Genomic DNA, 18167 nt, shown 5'->3' with positions numbered 1-18167 from the left:
GAGCATAGTAGGCTATTGACTGCTTTGACAACTAAACAGCAAGTGTTGACTAGTTTATAAAAGCTGTCGAACTGACTGGATAAAGTCGATCTCCCATATCCCTTTGCCATTCATCAATCATGCAACGTGGTTACACTATGTCCATGGTATCGCATCCGGACAAGTAAACCAAATCATTTCCCAGGTTTCCTTTCCTAGGATGACGGGACTTGCCAGACAGTGACTCAAAAAAGAAATAAAAAGACAGTGACGCTAAAGTGAGCGACTCGTCTTGTCAGTGTTGCCTATCGAATCTGTGAAAGAGACATTTATTTGGCTCCCTGATTTGCATAGCTTACTGGTAGGTTTCTTGGCGATTATCTTTAGATAAATTATGAAAACATTCGATGAAGATGGTGAATCATCACTGCAGGAACAATAGGTAGTGGAGAGCCTCATTCTGGTCCAAATACTGTGTGATAATTCGGGCCCAAACGGAATCCAGGCATTACAACGGAATTAACAATATACATGTTTTTATTGACTTTAGTAAGGAACCAACTAAATGTATTGAAAATGTTTTAATTTTCCCAAGTTTATCATAAGACATGAGCAGAATGCATCAGTGATAAGTATTTGCTGTAACTTTCTGAAAAGGCAACGAGCTGTCCCTGTGTGTGTGCGCGCGTTGCGCGTGTCTACCACTTGTGTAGCCGTTAGCGATGATGCTAATGAAAACAGTCTTCTGGTAGATGGAAAGTCTTTCCCAAAACCTTCTCAGTTAAATCTTAACTACAAAGTAGCCTATGCTTACCTGGCAGAATATCAGAATTATTTTAATCAATCCAGTGGGTATTTGTTTTGCAAACTCTACCATCATGTGCGCTACAAAAACACCGCTAAACAACATCATCTTGCTAGGTGCACACTTGAATTAAAGGATAACTACACACACAAATCCAAAATTCGTTGATTTTTCCCAGACCTCAAAAGTAGTCTCCAGATGTGGTTTAAGCATTTGTGGATTTAGAACATCTCGTTGTGGACTTACAACATCAAATGTTTGTTTTTCTATTATAGGTGATTTTGACAGCGAATAAACTGAATAAAAACTGAAACCTGGAATAACAAACTTTAATACATTTTTCAAGATAATGTGGGCTATTTACTAAATATTTCTGTTTTAATAAAACACAGTTTGAAAAACAAACATCATTGTGGCCATTCCTATCTTGCAATAAAACTGTATCTAAGACAGGTTAAAGGTTTAATGTTTTCCAACTTAGAAAATAGTCCTGATCATATAGAACTAGACAATATCCAAAACAAGACATTAGAATGTACCAAAATAGAGCTCCTTCGGCCAAAAAATCCTTTGCCCCGGGGCGCCTGGCTGTTTCTATTTGGCTGGGTACTCGCACTGCTTTCGCTCTCTGTCTCGCTGTCACTTGCTCTCACTCTCTCACCCCCATCGCTCCCCGAGGGAACCTCTAAGTGACATCTCTGCTCCATGCCATTGAGTCAGACACACTGGATCAATGGCTTCTCTTTAACACAATGACCACAACACCTGTTAATTGACTAAGATATAAAAATCCAAGCTTTATGTTGCCTCCCAATTTGTACATTTTAACATAGACTGTTAATCAATCAGTCAACCTTTGTTTCTGTGTTCCATTAATTGAATTATTTTTAGCTAAAGTGAGACACAAATCTCACCCTGAACTATGGTACTACAGTATATTACAAGTTTATGAAAAACATATTCATTTCTTTGTCCCCTCTGATTCCAGACCCACGTCTTTGGCTTGGGAAGTGCGTAAAATGTCCCCAGGTCGTCATGTGTTGCCTAGCCCCTCATCAGACAGAATGGTCCCTTCTCCTAGTGCTCGCCGTGCCCTCAACTTTGGGTAAGATTTTTCCATCTCATTTCTGGTTCAGTTGACAGCCCTAATCTCCACTGTTTCTGATCTGAGCTCAAAGTGCTTACCATCATGTTTATGTAATGACTGACAGTCATTATGAACACACAGCAGTCATCAAAATCCATTGTTGTTTTACTCCCCATCAGCGCATTCTGGGAAGCAGTACAATCTGTTGCACCTCAGCATCTTTCAGCTGCAGCCTGGCTGACATTACGTGTAAAATGGTCAGCCATCATTAGATGTTTACAGTTAGCGTAAAGGGAACACAAATGCCAAAACCTCTAACGGATCAATGTAAGATATGATGTGCCGACTGGTCTAGGTTGGTAGAGGCTACTCTGTGATCTGATAAGGGGATTGATTGCTGATGGCGAGGCATTTGTTTAATGTAATTTGTTGAGTCTCACTGGCCCTCGCCACAGAAACAGTGGGAGGTGTAGATAAAAGTGTGGTTAAAGACTGCTGAAGCATCAGTTCAATATGTGCAGTTCCCTGTAATCGAATGCTGCAGGAAATGGGTATTGATCATGAAGGAGGTCTGTTGCCTGAGAAAGCCCTGTAGGCCCTGGGAGTGTTGTGATGAAAAGCCCCGCCTGGAAGAGGCAGATGGAGCTGCTCACCTTAGGGTCATCTCTTTTAGTGGTCCTCACAGCCATTTGTACTATTTTTGTACAGTGATAATCTCTCTGGTTGAAATGCTTTTGTGTATGTTGGGATTGTTCTCTTCTGGTTCTGATTTATGTGTTTATCTCTCCAGTGGTCCTCCTCCGACATTGGCGGTAGCTCGTCTGTCCCACACGGGCCCCAGCTGGGCTGAGCGGGTCAAGTCCTCCCAGTCTCTCCCTGTCCCCAGCCAGCCCAACACCTGTCCTGTAGAGAAACCAGGTAAGCAGAGCTCTTTCCTCCACATCTATAGAATGAACTACATTTAGTACACCTCTGATGTCCTTTTGTTGTCAGGGTGTGTCCCCCCTTCTGATTAACGCCTATGGGGCATCGACATTTGTTTTGTTCTCTTCTTATTCGTGTGTGTCCTTCTGTGTCCAGGTAAGAAGGACTCTGAGGGCTGGGAGACAGTCCAGCGTGGACGTCCTGCTAGACCTCGCTCTGCCATCATCGTAGCCAAGGTCAGCCCGGTCCTGGCCCACATCAGCCCTAAAGACGACAGTAACAAGGAGAACCAGCAGCTCCTTGACAGGTCCTGCCCCCTGGATAAAGACAAGGGTCACTGTGAACAGCCAATCCCTGAGGAGCCTGTCCCACTTGAGGAGACGGCAGGAGACTTGGAGAAGGGTAACATGGAGGTACTGAGCCCTGACGTCGCTCACCCTCCCAGGAGTCCCCAAATATAAATTATTCAGGAAGACGGGAGATGTGGTGCAGAGTAACTCAAAACCGTTTTATCAGCCACATTGTTTTTGTTTTGAGCTCCACAGTACTCATAGACAGCCTGTCCAGACGGGGCATATCAGTTTTAACACAATTGATCGTACACTGAAATTTCAGAGGCAGAAAGATGCCATTTTCACTGTCATTAAATAAATTCTCTCTCAATGCCTCAACACACTGGGTAGGGGTGTATTCTAGGCATTGCTTGATTTAGACAGAATTCATGTGTTTCCACATTTATACTAAAAAAAATATAAACGCAACATGAAACAGTTTCAACTATTTTTACTGAGTTATAGTTCATATAAGGGCATCAGTCAATTGAAATAAATTAATTAGGCCCTAATCTGTGGATTTCACACGCCTGGGCAGGGGCGCAGCCATGGGTGAGCTTGGAAGGATGTGGGCCCACCCACTTGGGAGCCAGGCCCAGCCAGCCAATCAGCCAATCAATTTTTATTTTAGTGAAACATTCATGAAATGTTTCACTAATGTGAAACAGTCATGAAACATTTTACATTTTGCGTTTATTTTTGTTCAGTATAGTTTATTTGATGATCTGATGAGGTTTGGGTGTTTAGGGCATGTTAGTGCCAACCTCCCTGCATGATGTGTGTGTTAATCGTTTTGATTTGTCACTGCTCATGAAATGCTTGGAATATGCATGTCTTTAATATTGTATGTGTGTGATTGTGTCGGTGCAGCCCCCAGCAGACAGTGTGCAAGACTCGGGGCAGTGTGTCGACATACCCTGTGAGGACACGCCTCCGCCCATACCAGCCCCAACCCCTTCTCTTACACAAGCCGAAGACCCTACCCCCTCCGCAACCATATTCCTACCAGCTCCAGTCCCTTCCTTAGCCCTCCCTCCGTCCCTAGACACGGCCCAGATGGATGGGCCCAGTGCTCTGGGGAACAAGGGGGCTGCCGGGGGTGCGTCACAGGGCATGGCAACATCTGCTCCAGGACAGGCTGAGACTTCCATGGCAGCGGTGAAACTGGAGAGTGTGCTGGACCCCACAGAGCTTTCCACTGTGAGTGCTGAGCGATGGAGGAGCAGAGGGAGGGGAGGGCTCAGTGCGGGGGGGGGGGGGGGGGGTCAGGGATCCCCAGGGGCCTTCACCGCCTAAACAAAGTCAATCTACAGAACCTTCAGCCACAATGTGAGATGACATGCTGCACAGCCCCCTCAGAACAGCCCTGTGCCAGGCAGGACGGTTTACTTGGGGGTGTTGATGGTTGGCTGTGAGAGGATGACCATATGGGTCCGGTTGTGGGAGCTCTGAAAGCAGTGTCTGTCGTGTTCGTTGCTGGAAGTAGCCAGCCCAGTTGTTATGCTGTGTTGATGAAGTGGGCAATAATCAAAACTTGACTGTGATTTGAGCTGAAATGGTGAGAGAACCTGTGACAGGGTGTCCAGTTCAGGGACAGGTTCAGCCCAAAGGGCCAGGGGTCATGGCATGTATACAAACGTGGCCAAACGTTTTGAGAATGACACAAATATTAATTTCCACAAAGTTTGCTGCTTCAGTGTCTTTAGATATTTTTGTCAGATGTTACTATGGAATACTGAAGTATAATTACAAGCATTTCATAAGTGTCAAAGGCTTTTATTGACAATTACATTAAGTTGATGCAAAGAGTCAATATTTGCAGTGTTGACCCTTCTTTTTCAAGACCTCTGCAATCCGCCCTGACATGCTGTCAATTAACTTCTGGGCCACATTCTGACTGATGGAAGCCCCTTCTTGCATAATCAATGCTTGGAGTTTGTCAGAATTTGTGGGGTTTTGTTTGTCCCCCCGCCTCTTGGGGATTGACCACAAGTTCTCAATGGGATTAAGGCCTGGGGAGTTTCCTGGCCGTGGACCCAAAATATCGATGTTTTGTTCCCTGAGCCACTTGGCTGAGAAGCAACCCCACACATGAATGGTCTCAGGATGCTTTACTGTTGGCATGACACAGGACTGATGGTAGCGCTCACCTTGTCTTCTCCGGACACGCTTTTTTCCGGATGCCCCAAACAATCGGAAAGGGGATTCATCAGAGAAAATGACTTTACCCCAGTCCTCAGCAGTCCAATCCCTGTACCTTTTGCCGAATATCAGTCTGTCCCTGATGTTTTTCCCTGAGAGAAGTGGCTTCTTTGCTGCCCTTCTTGACACCAGGCCATCCTCCAAAAGTCTTCGCCTCACTGTGCGTGCACATGCACTCACACCTGCCTGCTGCCATTCCTGAGCAAGCTCTGTACTGGTGGTGCCCCGATCCCGCAGCTGAATCAACTTTAGGAGACGTTCCTGGCGCTTGCTGGGCTTTCTTTGGCGCCCTGAAGCCTTCTTCACAACAATTGAACCGCTCTCCTTGAAGTTCTTGATGATCCGGTAAATGGTTGATTTAGGTGCAATCTTACTGGCAGCAATATCCTGTGAAGCCCTTTTTGTGCAAAGCAATGATGGTGGCACGTGTTTCCTTGCAGATGAATCGCAATTAATTGCAAAGTCCCTCTTTGCCATACCATGGTTGACAGAGGAAGAACAATGATTCCAAGCACCACCCTCTTTTTGAAGTTTCCAGTCTGTTATTCGAACTCAATCAGCATGACAGAGTGATCTCCAGCCTTGTCCTCGTCTACACTCACACCTGTGTTAGAGAATCACTGACATGATGTCAGCTGGTCCTTTTGTTGCAGGGCTGAAATGCAGTGGAAATGTTTTTGGGGGATTCAGTTAATTTGCATGGCAAAGAAGGACTTTGCAATTAATTGCAATTTATCTGATCACTCTTCATAACATTCTAGAGTATATGCAAATTGCCATCATACAAACTGAGGCAGCAGACTTTGTGAAAATTTATATTTGTGTCATTCTCAAAAATGTTGGCCACGACTGTACAATGACTGTCAGGTATTAGTTTGTTTTCTGTAGCTAGTCTCCACTGTGCATTATGGATCAGCAGCCGTCCTGTGTCAGGTCTGTTACTGCCTATGTAGTCTCTCTGCAGTTAATCAGAAATACCCTCCTTCACTAGCAGGGCTACTGTCTGTCATAGATACTTCCACAGCACTTTAACCTCTTATGGAGGTTTTTCTCTCTACCTAGAGATGTCTTTTGAATGATCTACAGGGAAAGTTATTTTAGCTCAGATCAAACGCAGGCAGATCTGGTCTTAGTTCTGGACCAGGCCAGACACCTCTCTGGGTGGCTCAGATAAGCCCAGTGCTGTTTAGACTCCTCTGCAGGACCCTAGTTAGAGACAAACAGCTTCGTTGGTGAGAGAAACCTCCCCCTCATTCCCCTTGTTAAGTTAGACTGGAGCTCTGGTCTCTCTGGACTGGAGTGCAGCCAGCTGTCTATCCTCCCTGATAGTAATTTCGGACTAAGGAAAGACTGTTTGTCAAGTTCATGTTGGAAGTGTAAAGACTAATAGACATTGAGACATTTTGGTCTCCATCAGGCTATTTAGACTAATCTAGTAAGTATTTATTCCGACCTGTGTTTCATTGTTTTGAACCATGTCAGTGAAATGGTCCCTTAGTTGTGCCTCCTTCCACCATCTCGTCATCCTCACAGTGAACTTGTTCTGCATGACTCCTGAATGCTTCCTCACCTGTGATCTTGTGATTGGTCGTGTGATGCAGTTAACTTTTTGGTTTGATCTTCTTTTCAGTTTTGACATTGTTATAATACCAACATTTAAAAATGGTACTCTTAGAGCTGTATGAAATGAAGACACGTTCTTCAAAATAAAACTCAGGAAACGTTTTAAGTTGATCACACCAAGCCCACCACTATATAATAACTTATTTCAACATCTTGGTAAAAGCAATAGACAATATTCCTGCATTTTAGAGATGTCGAGATAGACCCTGACTGCCAGTGGGCTTAGTCAAACCTGAATGACCTGAGGAAGGAGCTGTATGTGAGTCTGTGTGTGTGCTGTGTGTCCAGCCCCAGTCCATGGCAGAGGTCCTCGCTAAGAAGGAGGAGCTGGCTGACCGCCTGGAGAAGGCCAACGAGGAGGCTATTGCCAGTGCCATCGCTGAAGAGGAACAGCTGACCAGAGAGATCCAGGCTGAGAACAATGACCTAGAGACTGACAACGAGAGTGACTTCTCTGTAAGACACATACCTCACACACTCACACTTTTCTTTGGTCATATGAAAGTAGTTTGGTGGTTAAAAATGTGAAGTGGTAGGATCTCTTTCCCCAGGTTTTGAGTTTTGCTCACCTTGCAATATCCTAATGATTGTCACCGATCATTAACTGATTCTCTCTCTTCTAGGCCAGCATTGGCAGTGGAGTTGGACTCAACATGGACTGGAGTGACATGTTAGCCGATTATGACGGTAAATCTCTTTTCTGTTTAGTTGTAATTGATCTACACTGTACAAAAATATAAAGGCAACATGTAAAGTGTTAGTCCCATGTTTCATGAGCTGAAATAAAAGATCCCAGAAATGTTCCATAAGTACAAAAAGCTTATTTTTCTCAAATTTGGTGCACACATTTGTTTACATCTCTGTGAACATTTCTTCTTTGCCAAGATTATCTATCCACCTGACAGGTGTAGTATGTCAGGAAGCTGATTAAACAGCATGATCATTACACAGGTGCATCTTGTGCTGGGGACTATAAAAGGCCACTCTAAAATGTGCAATTTTGTCACAACACAATGCCACAGATGTCTCAAGTTTTGAGGGAGCGCGCAATTGCCATGCTGACTGAAGAAATGTCCACCAGAGCTGTTTCCAGAAAATGTAATCTTAATTTCTCTGCCATAAGCCGCCTCCATCGTTTTTGAGAATTTGGCAGTACATGGAGTTATGTAAGGGAAGACCCCCATGAAATGGACAAAAATGAATGGCTACTTATTGGCATTGGGCGAAACATATACACAATCGCAAATACCACTCAATTGGGTGGCAGTTGGTCAAAAACATATTGCAAGTGGAACATAGCAAATGCCAGGTGTAATAAACCAAAAATCCCAAAGGGGGCGAGCGCGCTCCACCGAAGGATTCTATATGGGAAATGGTCAGAAAGTCAGGTCTCTAGGGTGAAATCTTTAAAATCTGAATAAAAACTAAAAAAATTAACCTTGTAAAAAGTGCGTTTTGGACCGTTTATTTTTCTTCATTTCTTTTGTCAATTATACATATGTAAGAACCGTATGTACCTAGATTTGTCTTATTTTATGCGAGTTCGTCCATAAGGCCTATGTTTTGTCAAATTTGCCATATATGATCATAGGAAGTCTGCTTCCGAACCCAAAAGTCAGTGAACCATGTCCAAATGGCATAGGAAGTGTCCAAATGGCATAAGTATTGAAAGTATTAAATCAGGATGATATGTCTATTTGCCATATATGATCATAGGAAGTAGGCTTCCGAACCAAAAAGTCAGTGAACCATGTGCAAATAGCATATATAATGTTGAGATGGCCTATATACTGACCAAATGAAATATATCACTATGTTAAGCCCTGAATCAACCTTGGAAGGTCTATTTGTCAAGTTCTGATCATAGGAAGTTAGAATTTCTCATTGGTGTTGATTCAGCATGTTCATTTCGTAATGGGAAGTCCTTATGGATATACATTGGCAATGGACACTGTCAACTATATGCTGTATAACTGCAGTATAACATGTTAAGACTGGCAATGTATTACACTACTGTTCAAACGTTTGCGGTCACTTAGAAATATGCTTGTTTTTGAAAGAAAAGCACATTTCTTGGTCCATTAAAATAACATCATATTGATCAGAAATAGTGTAGACATTGTTAATGTTGTAAATGACTATTGTAGCTGGAAACGGCTGTTTTTTAATGGAATATCTACATAGGCGTACAGAGGACCATTATCAGCAACCATCACTCCTGTGTTCCAATGGCACGTTGTTTGCTAATCCAAGTTTATCATTTTAAAAGGCTAATTGATCATTAGAAAACCCTTTTGCAATTATGTTAGCACAGCTGAAAACTTGTTCTGATTAAAGAAGCAATAAAACTGGCCTTCTTTAGACTGGTTGAGTATCTGGAGCATCAGCATTTGTGGGTTTGATTACAGGCTCAAAATGGTCAGAAACAAAGACCTTTTGAAACTCGTCAGTCTATTCTTGCTCTGAGAAATGAAGTCTTCCATGTGAGAAATTGCCAAGAAACTGAAGATCTCGTACAACGCTGTGTACTACTCCCTTCACAGAACAGCGCAAACGGTCTCTAACCAGAATAGAAAGAGGAGTGGGAGGCCACGGTGCACAACTGAGCAAGAGGACAAGTACATCCGTCTCTATGGGCTGAGGCGGTTTCAATGCACCTAGTCTTGTGATTCTGGGACTTTTCTAAATGTTGTCATTTTCGCGACGTTAAAAATGAATTGAAGATATTGCAAATGGACGAGGCTGTTTCTCGACCTGAGAACATTCTAGAGCCACATAACTCACAGTGCACTACCGACTTAAGCTCTAGAACAGGTTTATAAGTTACAGAGTTCTAGGTCTGACGGTTCTTTGATGGTTCGAACACCGGTAAGTATTGCAGGCTCTGTCTGTCTAAGCCCCACACTGTGTCACTCCATATTGGTTGTGTGTGTGAGTACAGAAAATCATGTAGAGCTCCGAAACACGCCTTAACACGCCTCAACTGGATCTATAACTTTTTGGAGAAAAAAAACATTTGTTTAAGCATCATGAAATGGACGTTGTACGATTTCTCGTCAACTACGATAGATAAATGGTTGGTTCTATTTTTCCTTACACCGTAGTTTGATGTACTTTGACGTGAAGTGGTCAAATTAGTGCTGTATTACCGTTTTCGACCTTCAATCCCACAAAATGTGCATTAACTCAGAGCATTGTGGCCTCGATGACATGTTTCTGGGCTAAAAGTACATTTGCCCATCCCTGTGCTCGAGTTTCGTCTTTGAAGTCTGTTTCATTTACGAGAAAAATCCATGTCCATTTGGTTATGAAATGTCAGTGTGCCATCTGGTGGAGTTTTCCAGTACAGCATTTTCCGGTATTTCAAAAATAAATAAATGTATATCTCTGAATCCGAGTCTCCTTGACACTGTATATTTTGACTTCCTGGAAGACCAGGCCTTGGGGGGGCAACCTGAGGCCGTCAGCCTATTTTAATATCACTCGCGGTGATATTAAGGGATCGTCCATTTGCCCTATGAAAATCTTCATCAATCATAAGCGAGCTGCCACATGCGTCCCTTAAGTATGGTATGGGCAGGCATAAGCTACAGACAACAAACACGATTGCATTTCATCGATGGCAATTTAAATTGCCAGAGATACCGTGACAAGATCCTGAGGCATGTCACCCATTGAGCATATTTGGAATGCTCTGGATCGACGTTTACGACAGCAACTTCGCACAGCCATTGAAGATGAGTGGGACAACATTTCACAGGTCACAATTAGCAGCCTGATCAACTCTATCCTCAGGAGATGTGTCGAGCTGCATGATGCAAATTATGGTAACACCAGATACTGACTGGTTTTCTGATCCACGTCTCAACTTTTTTTTAAATGTTTTATCTGTGACCAACAGGTGCATATCTGTAATCCCTGTCATGTGAAATCCATAGATTAGGGCCTAATTAATTAATTTAAATTGACTGGTTTCCTTATGAACTTTAACTCAGTAAAATCTGTTGCATGTTGAGTTTTATATATTTTTGTTCAGTACATATAATGAAATGTGTTGATGCTCTTGCTAAAGACACAGATGTGGTCAATGTCTAGACTCACCTCTCTCTGCAGCGAGGGAGCCCTGGCGTCAGAGCACCTCCTGGGGGGACATCGTGGAGGAGGAGCCTTCTAGACCCCCTGGCCATGGAATCCACATGCACGAGAAACTGTCCTCACCATCTCGTAAAAGGTGAGACACACACCCACCCTCATGTCACGCTGAAGTTTGTCAGAGAAAAGATCTTGATTCATGTCAACGTTCACTGCTACTGTGTGTAAGACAATTGGGAGAGAGGAAGTTTTTTTCTGTCTTTGTTGGCAGAACCATTGCGGAGTCTAAGAAGAAACATGAGGAGAAACAGCTGAAGGCCCAGCAGCTCCGAGACAAACTGCGGGATGAGAAGACCCACAAGCTGCAGAAGCTCCTGGAGAGGGTGAGTGGCCATGCAGTGCAGAGCCAACAGGAAACACCACAGCCTAGCCCCAGACTGGCCACGAGGAGAGCTTCTGTCAGCATACTGCCAGATAGAATCACTAAATATCAGAGGCCAGCTCCGTCTCTCTCAACCCAGCTGGCCACAGATGTGTCTGGGAGAGACGTAGCCCAAACTCACAATCTTTCATGACGTTTGTTTTTGTTCTTCAGGCCGTTGTGGGATGAGTGAGCCCTTGAATAATCCTGAGTATTAACCACATAAATACATTAAGTGGTGTATATTCACATTAATCCCTGTGGGCATGAGACCAGAGCGGGTAGCAGCAAATGCTTTGAAAGCAAGACACCATAAAAATGTCTACCTTGGTTAAAGAAAAGTAGATGAGTGAAATGAGCTGACCATAGCTGTCTTTCCCTCACAGGAGAAGGAGGTCAGGAAATGGAAGGAGGAGTTGTTGGACCAGCGGCGGAGGATGATGGAGGAGAAGTTACTCCATGCAGAGTTCAAGCGGGAGCTGCAGCTCCAGGCCATAGTGAAGAAGGCTCAGGAGGAGGAGGCCAAGGTACAGGACTGACCCCTGGAACACTGCACACCTAGCTACATGTCCAAGAGTTGAAGTATTTTCCTAATTAGATGTCCCTTGTGATAATACATTTTTGACACTGAGAATGTTCTTAAAGTAAAGACACAGGACTACTAAAAAGCAATGGCAAACTAGAGTAGAGGCAGACTTTTTTTTGGAGCTTAGTTATTCAGACTTGTTGACCAGTGGCCTCGTGACTCTGTACAGGTGAATGAGATAGCATTCATCAACACTCTGGAGGCCCAGAACAAGAGGCACGATGTGCTGGCTAAGCTGAACGAGTACGAGCAGCGCCTCAACGAGCTGCAGGAGGAGAGAGGCAGGAGACAGGAGGAGAAGCAGGCCAGAGACGAGGCTGTACAGGTAACAATTGACAGCAGCTCCCCCTTTTCCCCCCAGACCTCTCTGCCTTACCCCAGTGTACAGTCCCACTGACTGGCTGTGGTCCCTGTCTGTCTCCCCAGGAGCGCAAGCGGGCTCTGGAGGCAGAGAGACAGGCGCGTGTGGAGGAGCTGCTGATGAGGAGGAAGGAGCAGGATGCGCGCATCGAGCAGCAGAAGCAGGAGAAGGAGAGGGCCAGGGAGGATGCTGCACGAGAGAGGGCCAGGTCTGTACCACCTGGCTCACAGTCGGAATCACACATATTTTTTGGACTATCAAATGTGGCCCTCATTGTGCTTCATGTGCAATAGATTTACAGTTGGGAGTACCCGTCTGATACGGATGTCAAGGAGGATGCTCTCCTCACTGAGCACGGATACATGCACACAATAATACAATTATTGTAGGTAGTCATATTAATATAATCGTTTGTTTCAAACGTTTACATGCTTTGCAAGAAGAACGATTTCCCTAATAATCCTGTTTCCATGACATCTGAAATCGGGCTACCTGATGGGACTTTTGATAAATGCAGAAAATTCCCAATCAAATAAAAGTTCTACCACAGTGACTGTTATTTTTGCAAATACTCTTTGATTCTGATTTCGGACTTATAAAGTTTGTATGTGAACGCTATTTCTAAAATGCATACGTTCAGTTTTTCCCGAACTCACTTCACTCGCGCATAAGGGGAGGCTTGCGCTACCGTGCTGGCACAGGCACAGATCAAATACACAGCTGGAATACTGACTTAAGCTGTTTACATGTCCTAATAATTTGAAAAATTGCTCTGAAAATCAGCCTATGCTTACTTAGATTTTGACGTTACAGTGATTAAGATAAGCAGAGTAAGTGTTTACATGACTAATTCCATACTCAGCCTACTGCCATACTCCACTTAATATTGAATTATTAGTGTGAATGTAAACTTACTCACTGCTCCTGTATGTTGTCCTCTCCACAGAGACCGAGAGGAGCGTCTGGCTGCCCTCAGCGCTGCGCAACAGGAGGCCATGGAGGAACTGCAGAAGAAAATCCAGATGAAGGTTAGTGTTGCTGCTGCACCTCACTCCTGTCCTTCGTTAAAGACCAGACTAATGTTGACATTTTCTAGTTGCAGACCAGACTAAAGTTTACATTTTCTAGTTGACTTCTTGGTTGTTCTCCTTCCCAGCACGATGAGAGCAGTCGCAGGCACATGGAGCAGATTGAGCAGAGGAAAGAGAAGGCAGCCGAACTCAGCAGTGGCAGACATGCCAACACTGACTATGCCCCCAAACTGACACCGTATGAGCGCACGAAACAGTGCTCCTTGTGCAATGTTGTGGTATGTGTACTCATAGTCTAAGTCTGAAATGGTTTTTAATTATCTGTTTTTTAACAAGATGTCTTTGTATTATTCTTAGTGTAGATGCTGATTTTTATATTTTGCCCAGTTGTCCTTGTCATATATTCCCTCTGACACTAGACATGCCACTAGTCACCAGACGTCTGGTAGCATTAGACAGATGCTGACATACTGAGTAAAGAACCATTTTAGCATATACATTCTAATTGACTTGATCCACTCTCCAGTGAGAAGTTCACCCTTTACTTAATTCCTTGCAATAATTTGTGAGGCTGATTGGCTTACATACTTAACCTAAACTGAAGGGGAAAGCAGCAGCAGCTTTGTGGCAGTAGAGCGTCTGTGGAGGTCCCATCCATTGTTGTTTGGCAGACTGTATGCATAAAAATGCTGACGAGAAGGTGATTCAGAGGATTTTGGGAGAGAATGTATTTAAATGAGGATTTAACTGCATTGATTATACATGAACTCTGGGGTGGAGATTTATGACTGGGCATGATTTTCTAGTGACAGGCAACAAATCCATTGGCAGGCACATTTGTCTGTGACGGACCCAGCCGGCTCTCTCTGCTACAAGGTTGAGACACCTTGGAGCTCCAGCTAGCATCAGATAAAGGACAGTGTGTGTGTGGGTGGTAGAGGGGGGAATCTTGTTAAAAATGTCAGATGACCTTGGCTAACATCTGACACCAGAGATCATCTATAGGCCAGCAGCCGGCACTCTATTTAATGATATTAAACACAGGCCATCTGTAATAGGCTTTATTCCAGCCATGAGTGGGAGGAAAACAACAGCCACATCAACCTCACCTCACGCTGTTTGTGTCAATTCTTCATCTTCACACCACTTATTCCAATGCTTCTGTCTGTGTATCATCCAATCTTGCCCACAGTTTAATGTGTTAGTATTGTATCAGCTATTCAGTAGTGATGGGGGAAAAAATTGACACAGTTACGTATCACGATATTATATTGATACTTTGACTCCATGTATTGATTTAGCTAGATAGCTTTAGCTGGTGCTTGTCGGCTGTACCTGCGCCAAAACTCCGGTGTTTTTTTCATCCAATAGCTTGTTCTGGGCAATTCTACGGTAACGAAATTAGACTGAGAATCCGATTTTTCACTTTAAAATATATACCAAACAAAAAACATTGCCTTCAAAGTTCAACAAACCGTACAACTATGCATAATGACTCAATTTACACAGTAAATAAAAAAATATAAACATTTACTGAAAAACTGTGCGAAGTTTGGTAACAGTTATGGTAAAATCTCTCCCAGTTTTATTCTGTTACCAAAGTTTGTATCTGCACATTTCTTCCTGTAAAATGTGTTTTTGTAACATTTTCAGTGGAAATTGTTAAAAGTGCATAGAGTTGTATGCTTTGTTAAACTTTAAAATCAATGGTTTTTGTTCGGTATACATTTTAAAGTGAAATATCTGAGTCTCAGCATAATTTCGTTACCCTTGGAATTACCCTTCTTCATCTTCTTTTTAAATACTGAGCCAACATGTTGTCAGCATTTTTGTTTACATTACTTTTCAAAGGCTCTCTTGTAACCTCTGCAGCAGCAATATGTTTGGAACATCAAATCGTAGTATCAAATCACATGCATATAGAATCTTGAGAATCGCATATCATATTGGCACTGAAGTATCGTAATAATATTGTGTTGAGAGGTCCCTGGCAAATTGCCAGCCTTACTATTCAGTGTGTCGTTTTCCAAACATGCCACTGTATATGGTCACTCTGTGTGTGAGTAGCAAGAATGACAGAAGGGACATTAGTTAATCAGTTGGTGTGAGGAGTAATCATTGACACAGAGTAGAGGGATGAAAGATAAAATATTCTGCTTGATTTGTGATTGACCATCCTAGGGCAATCACATTAATGTTGTTATATAGGGTCCATTTGTTGAGATGGATCATCCTGAGTGGATCTGTCAGCCACAATTTCATACTGCAGTATTTAGTATGGTCCTGCTGTGCTGTCAGAAAGGCGAATATCATGAAATGCAGCCATGAAGTCATCTTCAGTTTAACAAATGCTCTCATGTCTGTCTGACACATATCACATGCTGGTTGAAGAAACTACGCTGCCACACTTTCCTCCTTTCTTCTTTACCATGTCAATTCATTCCACTAAAGGCATATTGTGTTTAACATGCACAACATATGGATCACGATCTGAAGACTGCAGTTAAGTTCCTGACACCTACTAAAATATTAGGTCTCACTATTTATTCAGTTTGTGAGTGGAGGTGGAGAGGAACCATTCTGTAAGATCTTATTAAAAACCAGTTGTAATGTATAGTTGTAGTTGCTTCCCATGGGGGGTGGGGACCTTGTTGACCCCCTCTGCCTCTGTCTCCATTGTCCTCAGCAGTAACCTCTGACCTGTGTGTTTGTAGATCACCACGGAGGTGCACCTGTACAGCCACACCAAGGGCAAGAGGCACCAGCAGGCCGTGAGAGACAGCAGTAGCATCCAGGGACGGGAGCTCTCCGATGAGGAAGTGGTGCGTACACCCAAGCACTTAAAGGCCCAGTGCAGTAAAAAAACAAAACAAATCCTGTTCATATATATATATATATAAATCTCCACACTGTTGGATAATACTGTGAAATTGTGAAAATTCTGATCATGCCCTTTTAGTGTAAGAGCTGTTTGAAAAGACCGCCTGAAATTTCAGCCTGTTTTGGTGGGATGGAGTTTTCGCCTGCCTGGTTAATAGACCAATAAGAAAGAGTTCCAAAACCCTACCAATAACAGCTAGTTTTCAGTTTTCCCCTCCCCACTCAGAACAGTCCAAGCAAAATTCTTGAGAAATTGCCCTTTGCTATGAAGCTATTTTTTTTTTTTTTCCCATTGTTTTCAATCATAATCATACTAAGGTACTTAATTGTTACCCATAATTTTAATATGATTTAATATTGAGATGAAAAGGGATGCATATATCCTTTTCAAAGGAAGTCTTACCTCAAATATTCAGATATTGTCTGTGATATTAAATGAAGGTTATTTTTGTTTATGAGGGGTGACATCACCCCCATATCTATAGGCCGTTCTGTAACAGAGCACTTTTCATGGGAAGGCTGCTTGTTAACCTCTAGGGGACCCTTTCCCGTTCTTATCCCGTTAATGGGATTGATTTTGACAACAGCCAGTGGAAAATCAGAGCGCCAAATTCAAAACAGCTAAAACCTCATAATTCCATTTTCTCAAACAATCAACTATTTTACACCATTTTAAAGACAAGACTCTCGTTAATCCAACCACATTGTCCGATTTCAAAAAGGCTTTACAGCGAAAGCATAAAATTAGATTATGTTAGGACAGTTCCAACACAAGAAAAACCACAGCCATTTTCCTAGCAAGGACAGGCGTCACAAATACCAGAAATTCAGCTAAAATTATGCACTAACCTTTGACGATCTTCATCAGATGACACTCCTAGGACATTATGTTACACAATACATGTATGTTTTGCTCGATAAAGTTCATATTTATATCCGAAAACAGCATTTTACATTGGCGCGTAATGTTGAGAAATGTTTTCCCTCCAAACCTCCCGCTGAATGAGCACAATGAGCACACATATTACATAAACATTGATCAATATAGAAGTGTTATGCACAGAATTATAGATACACTTCTCCTAAATGTATCCGCTTTGTCAGATTTCAAAAAAGGTTCACGGCGAAAGCACAATTTGCAATAATCTGAGTACATCCCAGAAGACACCAATAACAAGCAATTAGAAACATGCCATCTTGGAGTCAATAAAACTAAGAAATTACATTATAAATATTCACTTACCTTTGATTATCTTCATCAGAAGGCACTCCCAGGAACCCCAGCTCCACAATAAATGTTCGATAAAGTTAATATTTATGTCCATTTTGTTCGCGCGTTAGGTTCACTATCCAAATCCACAACGCGCATGCTTACTTAGTCCAGACGAAAAGTAAAAAAAGTTATACTACAGTTTGTAGAAACATGTCAAACGATGTATAGAATCAATCTTTAGGTTGTTTTTATCATATATCTTGAATAAAATTCCAACTGGACCTATCCGTTCTCTTTAGGAGTGAATATGAACTCAGCTCGCTCCCAAGTCCTTGCCAAGACTGAGCCCATGCCTTATAATGGGACACCTACTTCCTTGTGCTGTTATTCCCATCAAATTCACCATAGAATCTTCAAACACCGTTCTAAAGTCTGTTGACATCTAGTGGAAGCTTTAGGAAGTGCAAAATGAACCCTAAGTCACTGTATACAGTCAAGGCAATCACTTGAAAAAACTACAACCTCAGATTTTTCACTTCCTGCTTGACTTTTTCTCAGGTTTTTGCCTGCCATATGAGTTCTGTTATACTCACAGACACCATTCTAACAGTTTTAGAAACTTCAGAGTGTT

At 42.8% G+C, this 18167-nt stretch overlaps 1 protein-coding gene across 3 annotated transcripts in view; it reads left to right on the top strand.

The window, feature by feature from the left end:
* The window catches only part of LOC106561156 (S phase cyclin A-associated protein in the endoplasmic reticulum), a 140805-nt gene that overhangs the window by 48521 nt on the left and 74117 nt on the right, over nt 1–18167 (top strand). Inside the window, exons 6-19 of one of the 3 annotated variants that reach the window (XM_045688216.2) lie at nt 1773–1889; nt 2662–2789; nt 2952–3208; nt 3998–4327; nt 7241–7408; nt 7576–7639; nt 11048–11183; nt 11316–11427; nt 11852–11992; nt 12221–12376; nt 12478–12620; nt 13359–13440; nt 13569–13721; nt 16158–16265. In XM_045688216.2, the coding sequence (XP_045544172.1) occupies nt 1773–1889; nt 2662–2789; nt 2952–3208; nt 3998–4327; nt 7241–7408; nt 7576–7639; nt 11048–11183; nt 11316–11427; nt 11852–11992; nt 12221–12376; nt 12478–12620; nt 13359–13440; nt 13569–13721; nt 16158–16265 (2095 nt within the window). The remainder of the gene's footprint in view (nt 1–1772; nt 1890–2661; nt 2790–2951; nt 3209–3997; nt 4328–7240; nt 7409–7575; nt 7640–11047; nt 11184–11315; nt 11428–11851; nt 11993–12220; nt 12377–12477; nt 12621–13358; nt 13441–13568; nt 13722–16157; nt 16266–18167) is intronic. The other 2 variants (XM_045688217.2, XM_045688219.2) reach the window with 2 other exon arrangements.

The sequence above is a fragment of the Salmo salar genome, chromosome 10 (assembly GCF_965601325.2).
Source record: "Salmo salar chromosome 10, fSalSal1, whole genome shotgun sequence".
NCBI lineage: Eukaryota > Metazoa > Chordata > Actinopteri > Salmoniformes > Salmonidae > Salmo > Salmo salar.
Note: the sequence above shows the minus strand (reverse complement) of the source record. Positions and strands in the feature narration are given on the sequence as shown.